General features: G+C 46.2%; 1 protein-coding gene across 1 annotated transcript in view; it reads left to right on the top strand.

Annotated features, from left to right (window-relative positions):
* Positions 1-23230, top strand: part of LOC111958301 (lipopolysaccharide-responsive and beige-like anchor protein) — a 226055-nt gene that overhangs the window by 30742 nt on the left and 172083 nt on the right. Inside the window, 2 exon segments of the mRNA XM_070437145.1 lie at positions 13840-13926; positions 14202-14346. Of these exon segments, the coding sequence (XP_070293246.1) occupies positions 13840-13926; positions 14202-14346 (232 nt within the window).

Genomic DNA, 23230 nt, shown 5'->3' with positions numbered 1-23230 from the left:
AACACACACCAACCACAAGTACTCGTATGTACACACCTCCTAATCTAATGATGCAACACCCCACAGTGAACAAAACGTCTGGAAGCCTAGTTTTAATCCACAACTGCTGGACTAGATCATATTAGATCAGCTATGGCCCCCGCTGCTCATTTCATTGTGTGGTGGTGTGTGTGTGTGTGTGTGGTGTGTGTGTGTGTGTGTGTGTGTGTGTGTGGTGTGTGTGTGTGTTGTGTGTGTGTGTGTGGTGTTGTTGTGTGTGTGTGGTGTGTGGTCTCACTAATAGCATGAAAAGCACGGTTGTGAACTACATGTTAATGAGTTAGAATGCAGTCAACAATGTCAGATCATCGCTCCTTTTTATTTAAATTCATTGATTTATAATGCATTTTTTGATAAGAACCCGTTTTTTTTTTTTTTTCTCTCCACCGTGTAGAAGTGTAATTTCTGCAAGTTGGTCATTAATCACTATTTGTGCAATAAGAGAACTCACTGGAAAGATATTTGGCTGGGCTTAAAGGAACATTTGAACACATTAAGATGCTGGATGTGTTTGATAAAGGATATTACTAACAGAAAACATTTGACGCTGTGCATGTCTTTGTAACTAGGCAGTATTGGAAGTGCAATGGTATACATTGTAAACTTCAAGCACTTTCATGTCTGTTTCCCCCCAAATGTGTGTGGTTCTCCAATCCCCATCCCTCTAATCTGCAATGTCAACTCTGGTCCTGTGTGAGCAATGTAGAATTGTTCTTACTCACAACTTTAAGGAAGCTCACTCCACCCACCCACCTTTCTCTCTCTCTCTCTCTCTCCCTGCTGAATCCCATTTGACTTTGTCTTCCTCCTCTTCTCCGAGCGTGTATCAGGGGAGGATGTGCTTTGAACATCAGATCACTACTACCAGTGACTCTGCACTTCAAACCCTCACATTGGCCTATATCAGGTCATATTTACTGTAGGACTGTCACATCATAGGCTACCTCAAGCTGAGGAATTGACATTTCTTTCCTAATATCTTCTCTGTTTGGAAAGAGGATGAGGTCTCGTTGACGCAGAGGGGTGTCAAAACCTCAGGACTTAAATAGTGTTCTAGCAGGACTTTTAAGATACGTTTTTCTTAACCTTTCTCCTTAAGGGCTGGTTTCTCTTTATCTTGTGAATTGAAGAGGTCTTGTCTTTTTCAGTCTCGTTTTCTATGAGAAGGAACAATGGTTTCCCCCTGTGTCCTTGTGAAATTATTTGACTTGGCCTTTTTCACTGGCATCATCTTCACCCTCTCTTGTGCTTCTCTCAGCTACTGCGTGAATTATCACATCACCTCCTCTCCTCCCCTCTCTCAATACAGCAGTCCATAGCTGCAGGGCTCGCCCTTATGATGCTCGTCTTGTTAATAGTTGTTGGGGAGATCATGGAAGCCATTATGCTGCATTGGAGAGGAGGGCAGTCTCAGGGAGTTGGAGTGAGTCATGAACTAATGTGAAAACGAATTTGTGTGTGTATGGGCTGTGAAGCAGTTAAGCTGAGCTATCACCTGATCAGTCTGACAGTGTGGGGCTCTCAGTAGAACAAGGCTGCAGGACCTCCAGGCTAGTTTTATATCCTCTCTGCCTTAACTCACTACTCTCCCTGTCTCTGTCTCTCTCTTTCTCATCCCGCCTCTTCCCGTTCTCTCTCTTCTCCTCATCTCCTTTCTCTCTCTCTCTCTCCTCATCCCTGTCTCCGCTCGCTCTCTCTCTCTCTCTCTCTCTCTTCATGCGCCTTCTCGCTCTCTCTCTCTCGCTCATCCCTCATCCCGCTCGCTCGCTCTCTCTCTCTTTCTCTCGTTCGCCCTCGCCTGTCTTCTCTCTTCGCTCTCTCATCCCTTCTCTCTCTCCTCTCTCTCGTCTCCTCATCCGCTGTCTCTCTTCTCTATCTCACGTGAAGCCGTAATCATGTTTAGTGTCGTTTCATCAGCAAGCTAATTTCTCTAAGAGTTGTCTACTCCCCATGGGATTCTTTTAGTGATGGGGGTTTGTATTGTTAGTTTGAACAGTTTCAGCAGCTGTGTCAGAGTCGCCTCGCTGAGGCGGAGAGTGAGGGCTCGCTTCTCACAACAGTGGAAATATGTGACGGTACCGTGATGAATGTTTCATTTGAGGTGGGCTTGTAAGGGAGCGAGCTACGCTTTTAATTGCCTGTCAGAGACTGATGTGTGAGCTAAGTCCACCCCTCAGTGGTAAGAACAGCTCGACAGCAGCTGCGACGGTCAGAGACCTCGTTAAAGCGATCCAATTAAAAGAGCTGATGGAAACGGAAATCGGCTACAAAGGCAGGAGCGTTTCCTCCTTGCTTCAGCCGACTAGTGATTACTTGTGGGATGTGTTATCACCATGGCAGGACATGGACATGACATATTTGAAGATGACTCTGACATTTTCCACTTCCTGCAGGGACAGATTAACACAATTCTGGATGTCTGTAAAAAAAAAAAATTGATGGTCTAGGCATGATTTTGGATTGAATCCTGCGAAGTCTGTGGTCATTTTGAAACGCTAGGCTGTCACGCAAGAATTGCCTCCGACACATGTAATCCTTCACCTAGTTTGAGAGAGTGCTGGATGAGTCAACTACAATGTCTCCAAAAACCAGCTCTGACTAATGTGTTGCGTTGGAGTCCACAGTAGAGACAGAACAGAGGGGAAAACATGCCCTTTAAACCACTTCAGCCAAACATTTACATATTTCTGTTACAGCTGAGCTTGAATAGTAAACCACGTTCCAACGTCTGCTTAGTGTCAATTATGCATCTACATTGAGTGTACAAAACATTAGGAACGCCTGCTCTTTCCATGACAGACTGACCAGGGATGCAGGTAAACTCTATGATCCCTTATTGATGTCACTTGTTAAATCCACTTCAATCAGTGCAGATGAAGAGGAGACAGGTTAAAGAAGGATTTTTAAGCCTTGAGACAATTGAGACATGGATTGTGTATGTGTGCCGTTCAGAGGGTGAATGGGCAGACAAAAGATGTGCCTTCTAAGGGGTATGGTAGTAGTTGCCAGGCGCACAGGTTTGAGTGTGTCAAGAACTGCAACGCTGCTGGGTTTTTTCATGCTCAACAGTTTCGCGTGTGTTATCAAGAATGGTCCACACCCAAGGACATCCAGACAACTTGACACAACTGTGGGAGCATTATAATCGACACCCTGTGGAGTCCATGCCCATCGAATTGAGGCTGTTCTGAGGGCAAAAGGGGTTGCAAGTCACAATTAGGAAGTTGTTCCTAAGTGTATGGCATTTAATGAACGAGATGGCGCTGCACTGAATAGCTGCAGTCTACGGGCTCCAGCCAATTCTGCTCTCTGCATTGTTGGGAAGGGCCGTAAGCATTTCACTGTTAGTCTACACCTGTTGTTACGAAGCATGTGACAATAATCATTTCATTTCAGTGAAGTCAGACAACATGCAGCTGTCTTAAGTCCTACGGAAATAGGTTGCATGGTGCCTTCTGGGACACCGCCACAGCAGCTAACAGCAGCTAACAGCATGTGTGAGATGTATGCACTTTGTGCTCTGTTTCAGCTTTGATTCCTTTGTCTCAGTGCCTCATTCAGGCAAATTACTTTTAATTCAAAGGATTCCACCCGTAGAATGAATCGTGATTTCATTAGGAGAGGAAGAGAAGCATTTATAATGGAGATAATGACACACACACACAAGCACACAGACAGAATGCGTGGCAAGGAATACGTTAGTCCTTAAATATTTCAAAAACTCCATACCATTTGTATTTGGAACAACTCATTCACTAAACCCTAAACTTCAACTAAATCTTGTAACAAATGTGGAAATTGAGCAAGTTGAGGTGACTAAACCGCTTGGAGGAACCCTGGATTGTAACCTGTCATGATCAAAACATGTTGATACAACAGTAGCTAAGATGGGGAGAGTTCAGTCCATAATAAAGCCCTGCTCTGCCTTTTTAACAATGCWATCAACAAGGCAGGTCCTACAGGTTTTGTCGCACCTGGACTACTGTTTAGTCGTGTGGTCAGGTGCCACAAGGAGGGACCTCGGGAAAATTACAATTGGCTCAACAGGGCAGGACGGCTGGCCCTTAAATGTAAACGGAGAGATAACATTGTAAATCTCTCATGGCTCAAAGTGGAGAGATTGACTTCATCACTGCTTGTTTTTGTAAGAAGTGTTGACAAGCTGAATGTACCGAGCTGTCTGATTTTAAACAACTAGCACCCAGCTTGGACACCCATGCATACCCCACAAGACATGCCACCCCAGAGGTTTCTTCACAGTCCCCAAGTCCAGAACAGACTATGGGAGATGCACAGTACTACATAGAGCCATAACTACATGGAACTCTATTCCACATCAGTTAACTGAGGCAAGCAGTAGAATCAGATTTTAATAAACAGATAAAAATACACCTTATGGAACAGCGCAGACTGAAGAGACACASACACAGACACAGACACAGATAGACTTGATAAGACACGCGCCCTACACACACCTGCACATGGATGTTGAGGTGGTGGTCTGAGGGAGCACACTGAATGTGTTGGGTAAGATGTAATGTAAAGTCATGTTTTCTTTTAATCAGTATTTAACTGTCTTATGTTGCTGGACCCCCAGGAAGAGTAGCTGCTGCCTTGGCAGGAACTAATGGGGATCCATAATAAATACAAACACAACTAAAAACACACACACGCACACGCACACGCACACGCACACGCACACACAGTCAGACGGAGAAGAACAGGCAACAGTAGTGCTGTATATGAGTAGCCTGGCTTCACATCACTGTGTTTACTACAGGTCATTTGAAGAGAGCCATTTCCCCTGTGGTTCAAAATGCCCAAAATGTTTCTGGCTCTGATCTTCCCCTGCATCACATGACCTCATCCATGGCTGCTGTTGATCTTATCCCCATGTACTTCTCTCCTGCCCCTAGGAACTCTGACTACCCTCTGTGATCTCCACTGGTTCTATCCTCTGTGATCTCCACTGGTTCTATCCTCTGACTACCCTCTGTGATCATTAGCCCTAACTAGCCCTGTTCTATTCACTGGGAATTCTGGTGGTGTAGGGTCGACTTCTAATAACTGGGGACCACTGCAATTAGCYTAGTAAGGCATTTCTACCTCTGGGTTTGTATTCACAGAGATTCTCAGAGTAGAAGTGTTGGTCTATGATCAGGTCTTATTCATTCCTGTCTTATTCATTATTATCTGAAAGGCAAAACTGTTCCTAGATCAGCACTTCTACTGTGAATATTGGCCCTGGTGTTTTCCTACTGCCATTACCCCTACAATTCCCCACCTAAATTCCATACGTGCCATGGAGATAGTGTTTGTGCTCTGCTCAGCTGTTGTGCTTGTGTTCACCTCATGATTAATTAGAATGGCCTCGGGAACGGAACCAGCCGGCTAAGAGGCTAGGTTACGCAGAAGGGATCTGGTGACTCCTGGACAAGACAATGGTTAGAGGGAGAGACTTGGATAGAGAGACAAGAGATGACTGAGAGAGCAGTTGGAGAGATGAACGAAGAGCAGTTTGTCGAGTGACGAGAAGCATTGTCGAGGTGACGAGAGAGCAGTTGTCGAGGTGCGAGAGAGCAGTTGGTCGAGAGATGATCAGAGAGCAGTTGTCGAGGTGACGAGAGAGCAGTTGTCGACGGTTGAACGAGGAAGCAGTTCGAGGTGACGATGAGAGCAGTTGTCGAGGTGACAGAGAGGAAGGGCTGTGCTGCTGTGTCCCCTGCCTGTCTGGTTGGCACATGCTTCAAAGCCACCTCATAACAGGCTCCCTGGAAGAACAATCTCTGCACTCCTATGATTCACCATTTTGAGAGAGGGCTAATATCCATTTTGATGCCCGTTGTAGCGGTATTAATTAGAGAAAGGTAAAGAAGATTTTGTTCGGGCGCCAGGCAGGTATTAACCCTGCGAAAGAAAAGAATAGTAGAACAGCGAGAGTACCACTACCAGACCCACACACATCAACAGAAGAGAGACTGCCTAGAGTGTAGCTGTTTGACGCAGATAGCCAGCGGAGAGAAAAAGAATACACACCCTATAGATCACACATCACAATCACAGTCCTTCCACAATTCTTGGTAACCCCACCAACATACCTCATATAACAATAATGGCAGAGCAAATAAACAGCAACTTCAACAATAACAAATTAACCCAGTCATCACACAGAGGATTTGCAATAGTTTGTATTTTCTTCCTGGGAAGGAGTGCAGAGGGTATGAATGTGGTGTGTTCATATACACACTAGTCCAGCTCCAATGAAACGTCAATGTACTTAGGAAATAAGTCGGTTGCAGTGTAAAGCACTGGAACATAGCGTGAAGAGAAAGAGAGAAAGGGAACAAGAGAGGGCTTAGCTGTGGTCTTGAGGTTCAGGTATCCGGTCTGACTGTCCGATGGTATGTTGGGTTGTAGTTGAACGCTTCACAACAAATGTTGCTACTTATCCATTTGATCCATAACCATCGTGGTCCCAAATGAGAACAACCACGTCGTCGAGCGATCACACCGAGGATTGATCCAAACACTGTACAACCACATACGCTGAAGACAAACAAAAGAAAACCTCGCAGCAAGCACACAACAAAAACTGTCGCGCCAATCAATAGCTCCTTCCAATAGAGCTTAACGAGCTCTTTTATCTCCTCCTTCCTACTGCTCATGAGCTCTTAAAGTGGCAGTGCACTTAAGTGCAGGATTTCGCCACACCGTTGCTTATTTTTTGTGTTACGCTAGTGTGGATATTCAATCAATCAAATTGAATCTAAAGCCCTTAATACATCAGCCGATGTCACAAAGAAAGTGCTATATAGAAACCCAGCCTAAAACACCAAACTAGATGTAGAAGCAYGGTGGCTAGGAAACTCCCTAGAAAGGCCGGAACCTAGGAAGAAACCTAGAGAGGAGCCAGGCTCTGAGGGGTGGCCAGTCCTCTTCTGGCTGTGCCGAGTGGAGATTATAACAGAACATGGCCGAGATGTTCAAGCGTTCATAGATGACCAGCAGGGTCAGATAATAATAATCACAGTGGTTGTGGAGGGTGCAACAGGTCATCACCTCCGGATGTCAGTTGACTTTTCATAGCCGATCATTCAGAGTTCGAGACAGCAGGTGCAGTGTAGAGAGAGTCCAAAACAGCTGGTCCGGGACAAGGTAGCACGTCCAGTGAACAGGTCAGAGTTCCATAGCCGCAGGCAGAACAGTTGAAACTGGAGCAGCAGCACGACCAGGTGGACTGGGGACAGCAAGGAGTCATCAGGCCAGGTAGTCCTGAGGCATGGTCCTCGGGCTTAGGTCCTCCGAGAGAAGGAGAGAGCGAGCGAGCATACTTAAATTGACACAGGACACCGGATAAGACAGGATAAATACTCCAGATATAACAGACTGACCCTAGCTCCCTGACACACAAAACTATTGCAGCATAAATACTGGAGGCTGAGACAGGAGGGGTCGGGAGACACTGTGGCCCTGTCCGATACCCCCGGACAGGGCCAAACAGGCAGGATATAACCCCACCCACTTTGCCAAAGCACAGCCCCCTCTCCATTAGAGGGATATCTTCAACCACCAACTTACTACCCTGATACAAGGCTGAGTATAGCCCACAAAGATCTCCCCACGGCACGAACCCGAGGGGGGGTGCCAACCCGGACAGGAAGATCACGTCAGTGACTCAACCCACTCAAGTGACGCACCCCACCTAGGGACGGCATGGAAGAGCACCAGTAAGCCCATGACTCAGCCCCTGTAATAAGGTTAGAGGCAGAGAATCCCAGTGGAGAGAAGGGAACCGGCCAGGCAGAGACAGCAAGGGCGGTTCGTTGCTCCAGTGCCTTTCCGTTCACCTTCATACCCCTGGGCCAGACTACACTCAATCMTAGGACCTACTGAAGAGATGAGTCTTCAATAAAGACTTAAAGGTTGAGACAGAGTCTGTGTATTCTTCGAACAGACCAATGAAAAGCTGGCGTGTGTGTGCTGTTTTGAGCGAAGTTGACAGAAAACAGGTAGCCTTTTACTGCTACAGTACTTGAGGTAAACGTGAGTCAGCAGAAATAGTCGACTTCACATTAAATATTTAATGTTTAAAATCTATTACCCTAGAAACTAGGCTACTTTATGAACTATTCAGYTCTTAGGCTGCTGGAGGACTGAAATTGGAGGGCCTCGATTTTACGACTCTTTTCAGTGTGCCCACAACAATTGATTCATCCCTGTTTTGTCTTTCTATGCTGTCATCGCTGCTCAGTCAGACCTCCATAGTSGAGGCAAGGAGGTGATATTTGTAGAGTTTTACTGCTAAGTGGCGGCCGGCTCCCCCATGGTCCTGCCTCCTGCAGGTTATTGTCTGTGTCCCAAATGGCACCCTATTCAAAGTGCACTACTTCTGAACAAATGGGGGAATAGGGTACCATTTGGGACGCAAGCCAATAGTCTGACTCTGTGTGATTACATCATCGATTGAGGTAATAGATTCGCTGAGCTCTGTGTGTGGCTCACCACATTTTAGGCTAGCGGTGCTCCTACTCCAACGATGAGTTGCAAGGTACACAGGAGGAAGTGCAGCAGACTGTATTGTAGTACTTTCATCAGTCTGAGGTGTTCTGTTACTTCAGGCTCAGTTTGTAAAAGAATTTTTTCAGTGACCGTTCTGCTGTGAGCTGCTTGCTCAGACTTTCATGTGTTTCTTGCCAATCCATACATCCAAATAATGTCAATGTACTTTTAATTTGATCTAAATCAAAGCTACATCCCATAGATGAATTTATAACACATTTGAATTCTAAACTGCCATAATTCTAAGCTCTAATCTGAAATATCAGCAGTGAGATATGAGGTAGGCATTTCTCAATGAAACTCCGGGCCCCAGAAGACGATTAAACATGATAAATTAAGCCTATTAAAAGTATAAGCAGGCTGAGATTTTTTCTTGACTGATATTTCTCCCATCGCAGTGGAGGATGATGAGGCTTTATCTGGAAGGGCAAATATGAAGGCCAGTGAGATATTAATGGTAATTAGGAAATACTTATAAATGCAGTGAAMTTTTGTTCTAAAATGGGCACGGTATCATTTGCGTAACTTCAAAGTTAGGCGAGTGGGTTGTACTATTAATTATAAACTGGGTGGTTCAAGCCCTGAATGCTGATTTGGCTGACAGCTGTGGTATATCAGACCGTATACCACGGGTATGATAWAACATTTATTTTTACTGCTCTAGGTAACCAGTTTATAATAGCAATAAGGCACCATGGAGGTTTGTGATATTTGGCCAATATACCACGGATAAGGGCTGTATTCAGCCACTCCACATTGCGTAGTGCGTAAGAACAGCCCTTAGCCGTGGTATATTGGCCATATACCACACCCCCTCGGGGCTTGTTGCTTAATTAAACTGAATTTGTGCCAAAAATGACTTTTTTCTCTTTTTTCCTGTGGTTTTCAGTGGAAGGAAGTGGAATTGTGGTCAGTGATCGTAGTACTTGCCCATCGAAGGCAGTTTCTATTACGTGGTTCATGAATAGCTTATCTGTTTAAAACACATATTTTACTATCTCTGGCTGTCTGACCTGTTTTTGAAGAAATGATATCTATGGTACTATACAGATAGGCCTGGCTAAGTTCCTGAGAAAGCTGAGGTTGGGTTAGTACTTAGACCTGCTTACTCACCCAAATCCCTCCTCTTGGGGTTCCAGTCACTCCGTTCTGACTGTCTCKATTTCAGCTTTAATATCAACCTTACTACAACGTCATTAACAACTCAACTGGTACAGACACACACGGCTGCTTTTTAATGTCGATGCACTGGCACTCGTGACGGTCTCAACCATTAGACTCTAATCTCAACCTTCGAGCTTTCATCCTTTTAAAAACCCCTCTGTGATGCACACACACACACGTGTGTATATATATATATATATATATATATATATATATATATATATATATATATATATATACACACACACACACACACAGGCTGAGTGAAAACAGCTCTTTGGTACTCACACACTGACCTCCCTCTCGGCCAGTGCTGCCACCACTGTGGCCTCGCCCTCATGTGACTCCCCTCTCCCATCCTCTCTCCCCTGTCACCTGACTCTGATGGATGTCTGACTCGCCCAGAGTGTCAGGCTCGTAAATCACCTGTTACTGTGGCGAGTGCTGTAGAAAATATCCATTAACACAATCCCGACTGGGTGGGGGGGCCCCCAAAATGCAAATGACCGTAGGTTTTATCAGCTACTGCAACGGGAGGRATGAAGGGAAGAGGGAAAGAATGTCACTGCTTTTATTTAATTTATTATTTTACACTTTATTTTATTGAACCTTTATTTAACTAGGTAAGTCGGTTAGAAACAAATTCTTATTTRCTACGACGGCCTAACCCGGATGACTGAGCCAATTGTGCGCCAGCTCACGGCCAGCTGTGATACAGCCTGGAATCGAACCAGGGTCATTAGTGACTCCTCTAGCACTGAGATGCAGTGCCTTAGACCGCTGCGCCACTCGGGAGCCCAATGGCTAATGGCCAGAGAGGGGTGGAGGAGGGAAGGGACTTTCTGATGAACAAATCATTTACATTGCTTGCCTTTATTTATATATATATTTTTAAAATTTAAATCAAGGCACCTAACCATCATTGCCACCACTCCACAATCACACACTTTAGGTCCTACCTCTGAGGCGTCATGGATTGGATCAGCAGCTGTATCTAAATGACGTATTTGGTTTGTGTGTGTTTGTTAGTGGTGGATCCATGGACGTATGACGTGAGCGTGTGTTTGTCGGGGTGGCACGGTCTGTTATCATTGCTTTTATCTCCTGGCTTGGTTGTCCATGGTGACAGGGGGCTACCCTGATTCCCCCTCAGCCCCCCCTTCTGTTAATCCTGCTTGACTCATTTTAATGGGACAGGTTCCCATCAAACACAGCTTGAGGATATAATTTCATCCCAATCAAATTGTCTTCYCACCGCCTGTCTCGTGGCAAATGGTGGCTATCCCTCTTTGCTTTCCGCCCATTGACAGGCCCTTGTTGATTCAACACCTTGCACCCCATCTTACAATATTAGTTTTGACATGTGTGTTGTTTTTTTCCTTATCACTTTCTATTAGGCATGGTTCAATCATAAAAATGTCATCTCCACTATTAAATAAATGACAAATCATGACATTTATAGCTTGTACAATATATTTCCAGACACAAAGAACGTTATTCCTTCCTTAGCTATAGGTCTCTCTCTCACACACACACACACACACACGAACCCCCATGTAGATAACCTTTTCCATGCTAAAGGTAGCATAATACATTCCTTGACATCCTGCTGCCGTGGAAATAATACGATTCATGTTTTTGGAGGCAAAACATGTTTACACATAGTGTGTGTGCACAAACACCAGCTGAGAAACACAACACACTGGCAGCGCCTAGATTAAATGAATAATATGCATGAAAGGTAAAGTAAAAACCAGGTTTCAAACATGAAACACGTAACTGACAAAACAACTCGCCTAAGGGAGCAATCTAAGGGAATAGCTATCTATAAAATATATATTTATTTTCTTTGAATGTACTCGTTACAAATCTTGCATTTACAACAAAAATGATGTGTTATATAGGCCTAAACCTTTGAAAGCAATATACTACTACTACTAATAGAATTGGAACTGGGGAAAAATTAATTTAGTATTAGCTAGAGTCTGAGGTTTATCACATCCTAGATGACAGTTCTGTATGATGTCTCTATGTTATCATAGCTGTAGGGTGATCCTGACTAAGATGTCACATCTGCCAGCGCCAGTTGTTGCCATGACCATACAAGATTAAAGTCAGGCTCTAAATAGGCTTCTCACCCAACCAGCCCTTCTGCTGTTGTGTTGCTGCTGCATTGTGTTTGAGCAGTATGGAGGTCAGGAAGAGGCTAGAGAAGACGACTACAGCCTGTATTCCCCTGAGGACCAGGGTATGTGAGTGAGGAGCGGAGGAGCGGAGGAGCGGAGCGTGCCCAACTTGATTGGAGCGCAGAGCGAGTTTCCCTAAAGCTGGAGCGTCAGCCTTCTCGCCCGCTCCAGTAGAGCTCACTTCACGAGCTCAGGGCATGCCCGGCCCAGCATGCATCTGTAGTCTACTTGTGTGCTGCTATAGCCCCTTGATTTAGCTACTGTCATGGAGTTCACAAATTATTTTCATAAAGAATCTGATACAACACACAGCTGAAAAATCAAGGTGACTTACAAAGATGAAAAAAAAGATGGTGTACTTACTACGTGCACACACTAACAGGAAGGAACGAGGTGGGGAGCTAGCTGAGTGTGTCATTGTAGCAAAGTATTTATAAACTAAAAATCAGTTCTCTTAAGTTTTGTTCTGTTATCTATACAATAGGCCATCATTGATTTTGGCCCAATAGGCCAGGCATATTACCTCTTTCAAGGAGCTTTCTGTTTTGATAGGGTTATTTTACCTAAAATTGTTAAGGCCTACCTACAGAAAACAACAACAATGCTGCATCCTGCCAGCCTGACGAGTGGCCCAGAGGGTGTTTAGCATCCCCAGTGGCTCTGCAAGCGTGGAGAGGGTGTTCTCTGTTTCTGGCTTGCTCTCCAGGCACCAACGCATGAGCCTGAAAACTCATGTGTCCAAAAATGAATTAAAGGCATTGTAGACTGAGCATAATAAGGCATGTTTCTTTTCATTTGTATTTCATTTTCAGTAAGTCACAGCAAAAATGTGAAATGTATAGACTATAACGATTGAATACAACATGTTGTTTAAATAATGAGAGCTTATTGTCCCTGCCAGGCTAGTGTGTCGTACTCGCAAATGCTTCAAAATGTGTTTCTTTGTAGGCTATAGCCTTGAAATAATAGAAATAATATAGCCTAAATAATACATTTTTGTTCTTTTCTTAAACTACCTGTCTGGCTCCTGACCTATTTATGACGTTTATATGCTGTTTAATACGACATGTAGCCTATTTGAAATGATGAGCGCTATTTAGTCTTTCTTACTCTTGTTGTTTATTTCAATTATTTTCATTCAAATGAAATGGTTTGGTTTCAATACTTCAAAACCAAGTGGTAGTTCCAGGTAGTCACAAAAATAGATGGGTGTTGGTTAAATTGTGATTTTAATGGCCTCCCGCTGCGGTCTAAGGCACTGCATTGTAGTGTTTGAGTTGTCACTACAGACCCGGCTCGATCCCAGGCTGTGTCACAGCCGACCGTGACCGGTATCCTCCGGGATGTGTTTCATTTCAGGGAGGAATAACTACCCTCCGCTGTGCCCTTGTTCACTTGTCTTCACAGAATATGACAGCATTGAGGTGAAATAGGGCAGAGAGTGGAGCATCTTTCTGTATTGAAGCCCAGCCTGCTCCATTGTTCACATCCTTGTACACATCTGAGACAACTGGATTGGATAGGTAACAGCAGTATGATAGAAGCTAGGCGGAGCTAGCTAAGCTATAGCTCAACCCATTCCTCTAATCTTGTTGACCAGCAGGCCTGATCCACAGAGGAGCAGATGTTTAGAAATACACCGTCCGGCTTGGTCCAGGGATTTGGTTTTGCAGTTGATGTGGCCCAGGAACCTGTGCCAGGGGTTTTATGTCCTAAAAAAAGGACATATAAATAGGTGTGAGGGAAAAGCTCAGTGGCATATGCTAATCCAATTGCATTGGAGATGTTGTTTTTGACTCTGTGCTTTTGAATTGCGTAGGTTGATGAATCCTCTCTCTCTCTGTCCCTCTTTTCTTTCTTTCTCCCTCTCTTTCTTTCTCCCTCTCTCTAGTTGGTGGGGGGCCAGTTTGACCTGGAGATGAACTTCATTATCCAGGAGCAGGACAGCATTGTGTGCATGGTGGAGCTGCTGGACAAGGTGGGTGCTACTCACACAAAATGAAATGGAACAATATGTATAATATAATCTATGGACTATGGTGGATGAGTTGTGGCTGTACACACATAGAAATAGATTTTCTGCCAGTCCACCTATCGTGGTCTCATTGACTTGAATGGGGATCCCTGTTCTAGTAATTGTAGGCCTATTTCTATGGGTACATRTTAGCGGTGGAGGATTGTAAAAGCGCTTTGAGCATCTGGCAAATCTCTTCCTAAATCGGATCCATTATTATTATTATGTCTGATACCCAGTGTAAGCCCACGTGCCAGGCGGAGGTGTGGAGCATCTTCACGGCTATCCTGAAGAAGAGCGTGAGGAACCTGCAGGCCTGCACCGACACGGSCCTCATCAACCTGGTCCTGGACCGCGTGGCCCACACTGACAGCATGATCGCAGGTACAGTAACACCAGAGGCCAAAGTCATTTCACTCCAAAGTAACGAGGTCACCCCAGTACGCAGTACAGTATTTAGCATGCTGACACCTACCTACAGKGTTGTCTMGTTCCCCTGGAGTGTGGATGRTTGTCTCAGTCATAATCATTATCCAGTGGTTCTCCAAGTCCTGTGTTTTTAATACCTTTTTAAATCCAAAGTAATGACCACTGCCTCAGTCTGAATGATTCCCTGCTGTACAGGTATCACCCTTATAATGAGGAAGTGAGCTTGCCCTGTCTAATGCTCCTCACCTTCCCTTATCAAGCCTAGCCAGCTGACGGCACCATTCTGTGTGTGTCTGAAAAGAGACTACTTTGTCCTGCAGCAACTGAAGCACTGAGGAGGTGTGGACGGACAGACAGACGGACGGACGGACAGACCATTATTAGATTAGGAGTGTGTGTGCAGACCTGACAACACCACTCAGCCTCGCGCTAACCCACTGCCCAGCCAGAGAAGTGACTCCCACACCAGTCAGTAGACACAGTCACCAGCCTCAATCACTCACCAGACTCTCACCCAGTTACTAATGAGGCCAAAATAACTCTTCTAAAGCTCCATGATTGACCACTGGCCTGGCAGAGCAGGATGATCAGCCTTAGCATAATGAAACCATTAGCCCAGGGAACATTAACATGCAGTCCAGGCCAGACAGACAGACAAACCCAGGGAACATGAACATGCAGTCCAGGCCAGACAGCAGAACTAAAAACGACAGACAACTGGAACTATGACATGCGTCCAGGCAGACAGACGACAAACTCAGGGAACATGAACATGCAGTCCAGGCCAGAGCAGACAGACCCAGGGAACATAAACATGCAGTCCAGGCCAGACACAGCAAACCCAGGGAACTAAACATGCAGGCCAGACAGACAGACATACAAACCCAGGGAACATGAACATGCAGTCCAGGCCAGACAGACAGACACACCCAGGGAACATAAACATGCAGGCCAGACGAACAGACATACAAACCCAGGGAACATGAACATGCAGTCCAGGCCAGACAGACAGACAAACCCAGGGAACATGAACATGCAGTCCAGGCCAGACAGACAGACCCAGGGAACATGAACATGCAGTCCAGGCCAGACACAGACACACCCAGGGAACATAAACATGCAGGCCAGACAGACAGACATACAACACAGGGAACATGAACATGCAGTCCAGGCCAGACAGACAGACGACCCAGGGAACATGAACATGCAGTCCAGGCCAGACAGACAGACAAACCCAGGGAACATGAACATGCAAGCAAGACAGACACAGACAGACAGACAGACAGACCGACCCAGGGAACATGAACATGCAGTCCAGGCCAGACAGACAGACAAACCCAGGGTGAACATGCAGTCCAGGCCAGCCAGACAGACAGACAGACAGACAAAACAGGGAACATGAACATGCAGTCCAGGCCAGACAGACAGACAGACAAACCCAGGGAACATGAACATGCAGTCCAGGCCAGACAGACAGACGGACAAACCCAGGGAACATGAAACTTGCAGTCCAGGCCAGACAGACAGAGACAGGACAACCAGGGAACATGAACATGCATCCAGGCCAGAGACAGACAGGGACAAACCCAGGGAACATGAACATGCAGTCCAGGCCAGACAGACAGACGGACAAACCCAGGGAACATGAACATGCAGTCCAGGCCAGACAGACAGACGGACAAACCCAGGGAACATGAAAATGCAGTCCAGGCCAGACAGACAGACGGACAAACCCAGGGAACATGAACATGCAGTCCAGGCCAGACAGACAGACGGACAGACATACCAAGGGAACATGCAGGCCAGACAGACAGACGGACAGACAAACCCAGGGAACATGAACATGCAGTCCAGGCCAGACAGACAGACGGACAGACAAACCCAGGGAACATGGACATGCAGGTCAGGCCAGACAGACAAACCCAGGCAACATGAACATGCAGTTCAGGCCAAACGACAAATAAACTATTTTTACACTAATGTGCCAACCGAACCGCTGCACTTGCTCTGATATCTTCTTTTCACGTCGTCCTTTCAGCACGTCTCCGGCAATTATGGTGTAACCAGGCCATTGCAATATGTTTTGACTCTGCTTGGCTCAGTAGTGTGAAACGGGCATTAGGCTGTTAAATCAGACTGCGCCTCTCCCTCTCCTTCCATGGCTGGTGTGTGTCATGCTCTGATTCCCAGGTCGCTCTGGGAGGCTATAGAGGACCATTTTCATCTCAGTGAACAGAGAGAGATGTTCTATAGCCTCCCTATAGCCCCCCCCCCCCCCCCCCCCCCCAACACGGCTAGAATCCACTACTCCACCGGATTTTTGCCGTAAGCTCTGGACCTTTGCATCGATCATCGCGTAGTTAGCTGTCACCGTGTGGCTAAAGTGGCTAACGCCCTGTCCGAAGCTAGCACCAGTTAGCCGCGAGCCAGGCGCATCTCGCTGGCTAGCAAACGTAATTACTACGACTACATTATCTCTTTGCCGACTGGCCTTGGACCATTCGTCGATAAGGAGCCCCGCAGTTCCACCACGATGGTTTGCCGAGCCCTCAACCGGTCTTTGCCGGATGTCGGAGCAAGCGCTTCTACTAGCCCCGGCCTGCTAACTTTAAACGCTGTGCCTCCGCCTTGGTAGTTAGTAACGACTACCCAGCGGCTTCCCTGTTTACTCTACTGCTGTTTACTAGCCCCTATGATCACTTGGCTACATAGCTGATCCCTGCTGGACTGTTCATTAATCACTGTACTCCATTTTGTTTATGTTTTGTTTATCTGTCGGCCCCAGCCTCGAACTCAGGCCCTGTGTGTAGTAACTGACCCTCTCTGCCCATTCAGCGCCATTTAACCTGTTGTTGTTGTCTTAGCTGATTAGCTGTTGTTGTCTACCCATTGTTTACTTAGCTAGCGCTCCCAATCAACACCTGTGATTGCTTTATGCCTCGCTTTGTCTCTCTCAAATGTCAATATGTATGCCTTGTATATTGTTGTTTAGGATAGTTATCATTGTTTTAGTTTACATGCCTCAGATACCTCCTTTGTCCCACCTCCCACCCATGTGGTGACCTCACCCAGCATAACTAGTGCGTCCAGAGATGCAACCTTGTTCAGCTTCTTTCGTCAAAGCAAAATGCCGTTGGTTACCTGCATCGTCACGACCTCCACCAATCCTGCTGTACATTATGCCCTGAATCTGTTCTACCACGCCCAGAAATCTGCTCCTTTTATTCTCTGTCCCCAACGCACTAGACGACCAGTTTTGATTGCCTTTAGCCGTACCCTCATCCTACTCCTCCTCTGTTCCTCGGGTGAAGTGGAGGTCAACCCAGGCCCTGCGTGTCCCCAGGCACTCATTTGTTGACTTCTGTAACCGAAAAAGCCTTGGTTTCATGCATGTTAACATCAGAAGCTTCCTCCCTAAGTTTGATTTACTCACTGCTTTAGCACACTCTGCCAACCCTGATGTCCTTGCCGTGTCTGAATCCTGGTTTAGGAAGGCCACCAAAAATTCTGAGATTTCCATCCCCAACTACAACATTTTCCGTCAAGATAGAACTGCCAAAGGGGGAGGAGTTGCAATCTACTGCAAAGATAGCTTGCAAAGTTTTGTCATACTTTCCAGGTCTATGCCCAAACAGTTCTAGCTTCTAATTATAAAAGTTAATCTCTCCAGAAATAAGTCTCTCACTGTTGCCGCCTGTTATAGACCCCCCTCAGCTCCCAGCTGTGCCCTGGACACCATATGTGAATTGATTGCCCCCCATCTATCTTCAGAGCTTGTTCTGTTAGGTGACCTGAACTGGGATATACTTAACACCCCGGCAGTCCTACATTCTAAGCTAGATGCCCTCAATCTCACACAAATTATCAAGGAACCCACCAGGTACAACCCTTAATCTGATAAAATGGGCATCCTCATAGATATTATCCTGACCAACTTGCCCTCCAAATACACCTCTGCTGTTTTTAATCAGGATCTTAGCGATCACTCATTGCCTGCATCCGCTACGGGTCCGCGGTCAAACGACCGCCCGTCATCACTGTCAAACGCTCACTAAAACATTTCTGCTAGCAAGCCTTTCTAATCGACCTGTCCCGGGTTCCTGGAAGGATTTTGACCTCATCCCGTCATTCGAGGATATCTGGTCGTTCTTTAAAAGTAATTTCCTCACCATCTTAAATAACCATGCCCCTTTCAAAAAATGTAGAACTAAGAACAGATATAGCCCTTGGTTCACTCCAGACCTGACTGCCTTCGACCAGCACAAAAACATCCTGTGGCGGACTGCAATAGCATCGAACAGTCCCCGCGATATGCAACTTTTCAGGGAAGTCAGGAACCAATACACGCAGTCAGTCAGGAAAGCAAAGGCTAGCTTTTTCAAACAGAAATTTGCATCCTGTAGCTCTAACTCCAAAACGTTTTTGGACACTGTAAAGTCCATGGAGAATAAGAGCAGCACCTCCCAGCTGCCCACTGCACTGAGGCTAGGTAACACTGTCACCACCGATAAATCCACGATAATCAAGCATTTCTCTACGGCTGGCCATGCTTTCCTCCTGGCTACCCCAACCCCGGCCAACAGCTCCGCACCAAGGAACAGTTGCATATCGCGGGGGCTCTTCGATGCTATTGCAGTTCGCCACAGGATGTTTTTTGCGGTCGAGGCAGTCAGGTCTGGAGTGAACCAAGGGCTATATCTGTTCTTGGTTCTGCATTTTTTTAACGGAGCATGCTTGTCTAATATGGTGAGGAAGTAACATTTAAAGAATGACCAGGCATCCTCAACTGACGGGATGAGGTCAATATCCTTCCAGGGTACCCGGGCCAGGTCGATTAGAAAGGCCTGCTCGCAGAAGTGTTTTAGGGAGCGTTTTGACAGTGATGAGGTGGGGTCGTTTGACCGCGGACCCGTGGCGGATACAGGCAATGAGGCAGTGATCGCTGAGATCTTGATTGAAGACAGCAGAGGTGTATTTGGAGGGCAGGTTGGTCAGGATAATGTCTATTAGGGTGCCCATGTTTACGGATTAGGGTTGTACCTGGTGGGTTCCTTGATGATTGTGTGAGATTGAGGGCATCAAGTGGATTTGTAGGACTGCCGGGTGTTAAGCATATCCCAGTTTAGGTCACCTAACAGAACAAACTCTGAAGCTAGATGGGAGCGATCAATTCACAGATGGTGTCCAGGGCACAGCTGGGAGCTGAGGGGGCGGTAGCAGGCGGCAACAGTGAGAGACTTATTTCTGGAGAGATTAATTTTTAAAATTAGAAGTTCGAACTGTTTGGGCATAGACCTGGAAAGTATGGACAGAACTTTGCAGGCTATCTCTGCAGTAGATTGCAACTCCTCCCCTCTTGGCAGTTCTATCTTGACGGAAAGTGTTATAGTGTGGTATGGAAATCTCAGAATTTTTGGTGGCCTTCCTAAGCCAGGATTCGACACGCAAGGCAAACTTAGGGAGAGTAAGGCAAACTTAGGGAGGAGGCTTCTGATGTTGACATGCATGAGGCCAAGGCTTTTTCGATCGCAGAAGTCAACAAATGAGGGTGACTGGGGACATGCAGGGCCTGGTTACCTCCACATCACCCGAGGAACAGAGGTAGTAGGATGAGGGTGCGGCTAAAGGCTATCAAAACTGGTCGCCTAGAGCGTGGGGGACAAAGAATAAAAGGAGCAGATTTATGGGCGTGGTAGAATAGATTCTGGGCATAATGTGCAGACAGGGGTATGGAGGGGCGCGGGTACAGCGGAGGCAAGCCAGGCACTGGGTGATGATAAGAGAGGTTGTATCTCTGGACATGCTGGTCTCAATGGGTGAGGTCACCGCATGTGTGGGGGGTGGGACAAAGGGGTATCAGAGGTACGGAGAGTGGAACTACAGGGGTCCATTGCAAACCAAAACAATGATAATGAAAACTAGCCTGAACAACAGTATGCAAGGCATATTGATATTTGAGGAGAGACTACAATAAGGCATAAAGTGATTGCAGGTCTTGATTGGAGAGCTAGCTAAAACAACAGGTAAAATAACAGCAGCAATAACAGGGTGCTAGTCTAACACAGCAACAACAGGTAAAAATGGCGACGACTAGGCAGAGAGGGTCGGATTAACTACACACAGATCCTGAGTTAAAGCACAGAGCCGACAGATAAAACACAAATAAACAGAATGGAGTACCGTGAATTAATGGACAGTCAGCATGCATCAGCTATGTAGCCAAGTGATCATAGTGTCCAGGGGCAGCCGTAGATGGAGTAGAGGAGGCCTCCACTAAGCTAGCACGCGGCGTTAAAGTTAGTAGCCCGGGGGGTGGTCTGCTCAGACGGAGGGGGTCTGCCAGACGTGGTTGTGTCGACAGAGAATCCAAGCCAGATGGCGATGGCGAAAGAGAGGTTGTGAATTGTAGAATTGTGTTTGCTAACTGGTGCTAGCTTCGTGGCAGTGCGTAGCTGCGCTAGCCGCAAGCTAGCTGTGAGGATCAGAAGCAGTGGCTCAGGGATTACGGCAGAGATCCGGCGTTGTTGTCGAGAGACAGTCCGATGCTGGTAAATTGGTGAGTATATCCAGGCTAATAACAGGGCTGTGTCTGTGCAGAAGGTAAAAGCTACTAGCAGCGGCAAAAAAAATTGCTAAATTAGCTTGTAGCTGGTATTGTAGCCCAAGAATTCGCTGGTAGACCTCTTCAGCTAGCCGGCAGATGGGCCTAGCTCGAGGCTAGCTCAAGGCTAACTGGTGCTTGCTTCGGGACAGAGGTGTTAGCAGTAGTAGCCACTCGGTTGCAGCTAGCGAGCTGTGATGATACGGTGTAATTGTCCAGAGCTTGCGTCAGGAATCCGGTGATGTGGTAGAGAAAAAGCAGTCCTATATGCTCTGGGGTTGATATCGCGCTTGCAGACTGGCAGGTATGGCCCGGTATTGAAGCTGGCTGTGTCCGAGTTGAGGGTGAAGACCGCAGCAGTGGCTAACTGACTACTAGCTAGTAGCTAGTTATCTGGCTAGCTTCTGCTTGGGTTACGGTTCTAAAGTATAAAAAAATAGCAGGTCCGACCACATTGGGTGAGGCGGAATGTAGGAATGTATATTCAGTTCCTAGATGGAAAGTGAAATTAAAATATAACGAAATGTATACGAAAAATACGAAGACTATTTACTATTTACTATTCACGCGACAGGACAATACAGGACAATACAAAACACGTCCGACTGCTACGCCATCCTGGATCAATATGACAACGACCCGAAACACACAGCCAGGGCAACTAAGGAGTGGCTCCGTAAGAAGCATCTCAAGGTCCTGGATGGTCTAGCCAGTCTCCAGACCTGAATCCAATAGAAAATCTTTGGAGGAGCTGAAATTCCGTATTGCCCAGCGACAGCCCCGAAACCTGAAGGATCTGGAGAAGGTCTGTATGGAGGAGTGGGCCAAAATCCGTGCTGCAGTGTTGTGCAAACCTGGTCAAGAACTACAGGAAACGTATGATCTCTGTAATTGCAAACAAAGGTTTCTGTACCAAATATTAAGTTCTGCTTTCTGATGTATCAAATACTTATGTCATGCAATAAAATGCAAAGGAATTAGTTAAAAATCATACAATGTGATTTTCTGGATTTTTGTTTAGATTCCGTCTCTCACAGTTGAAGTGTACCTATGATAAAAATTACAGACCTCTACATGCTTTGTAAGTAGGAAAACTGCAAAATCGGCAGTGTATCAAATACTTGTCTCCCACTGTATATCCATCCTGCCCTGCCTTTCTAAAGTCTTCAAAACCAAGTTAATAAACAGATCACTGGACCTTTTCGAATCCCACTGTACCTTCTCCGCTGTGCAATCTGGTTTCCGAGCTGGTCACGGGTGCACTTCAGCCACTCTCAAGGTCCTAAACAATATTAACTGCCATCGATAAAAGACAGTACTGTGCAGCCGTCTTCATCGACCTGCCCAAGGCTTTCGACTGTCAATCACCGTATTCTTATCGGCAGACTCAACAGTCTTGGTTTCTCAAATGACCGCCTTGCCTGGTTCACCAACTACTTCTCAGATCGAGTTCAGTGTGTCAAATCGAAGGGCCTGTTGTCCGGACCTCTGGCAGTCTCTATGGGTGGCCACAGGGGGCAATTCTTGGGCCGACTCTTTTCTCTGTATATATCAACGATGTCGCTCTTGCTGCGGTGATTCCCTGATCCACCTCTACGCAGACGACATAATTCTGTATACTTCTGGCCCTTTGGACACTGTGTTAACAAACTCCAAACGAGCTCAAGCCATACAACACTCCTTCCGTGGCTCCAACTGCTCTTAAACGCTAGTAAAACTAAATGCATGCTTTTAGTTTTAGAAATTAGAATCGGCTTTCTATTTCGCTACATAGCCTCCTTCACTCACGCCGCCAAACATACCCTAGTAAAACTGACTATCCTACCAATCTTCGACTTCGGCGATGTCATTTACAAAATAGCCTCAACACTCTACTCAGCAAACTGGATGCAGTCTATCACAGTGCCATCCGTTTGTTCACCAATGTCCCATTTACCACCCACCACTGCGACCTGTATGCTCTAGTCGGCTGGCCCTCAATACATATTCGTCGCCAGACCCACTGGCTCCAGGTCATCTATAAGTCTTTGCTAAGTAAAGCTCCGCTTATCTTCAGCTCACTGGTCTCGTTAACAACACCCACCCGTACCATGCGCTCCAGCAGGTATATCTACTGGTCATCCCCAAAGCCAACACCTACTTTGGCCACCTTTCCTTCCAGTTCTCTGCTGCCAATGACTGGAACAATTGCAAAAAATCACTGAAGCTGGAGACTTTATCTCCCTCACTAACTTTAAG

Source organism: Salvelinus sp. IW2-2015, linkage group LG34, assembly GCF_002910315.2.
Source record: "Salvelinus sp. IW2-2015 linkage group LG34, ASM291031v2, whole genome shotgun sequence".
Classification (NCBI taxonomy): Eukaryota; Metazoa; Chordata; class Actinopteri; order Salmoniformes; family Salmonidae; genus Salvelinus; species Salvelinus sp. IW2-2015.
Note: the sequence above shows the minus strand (reverse complement) of the source record. Positions and strands in the feature narration are given on the sequence as shown.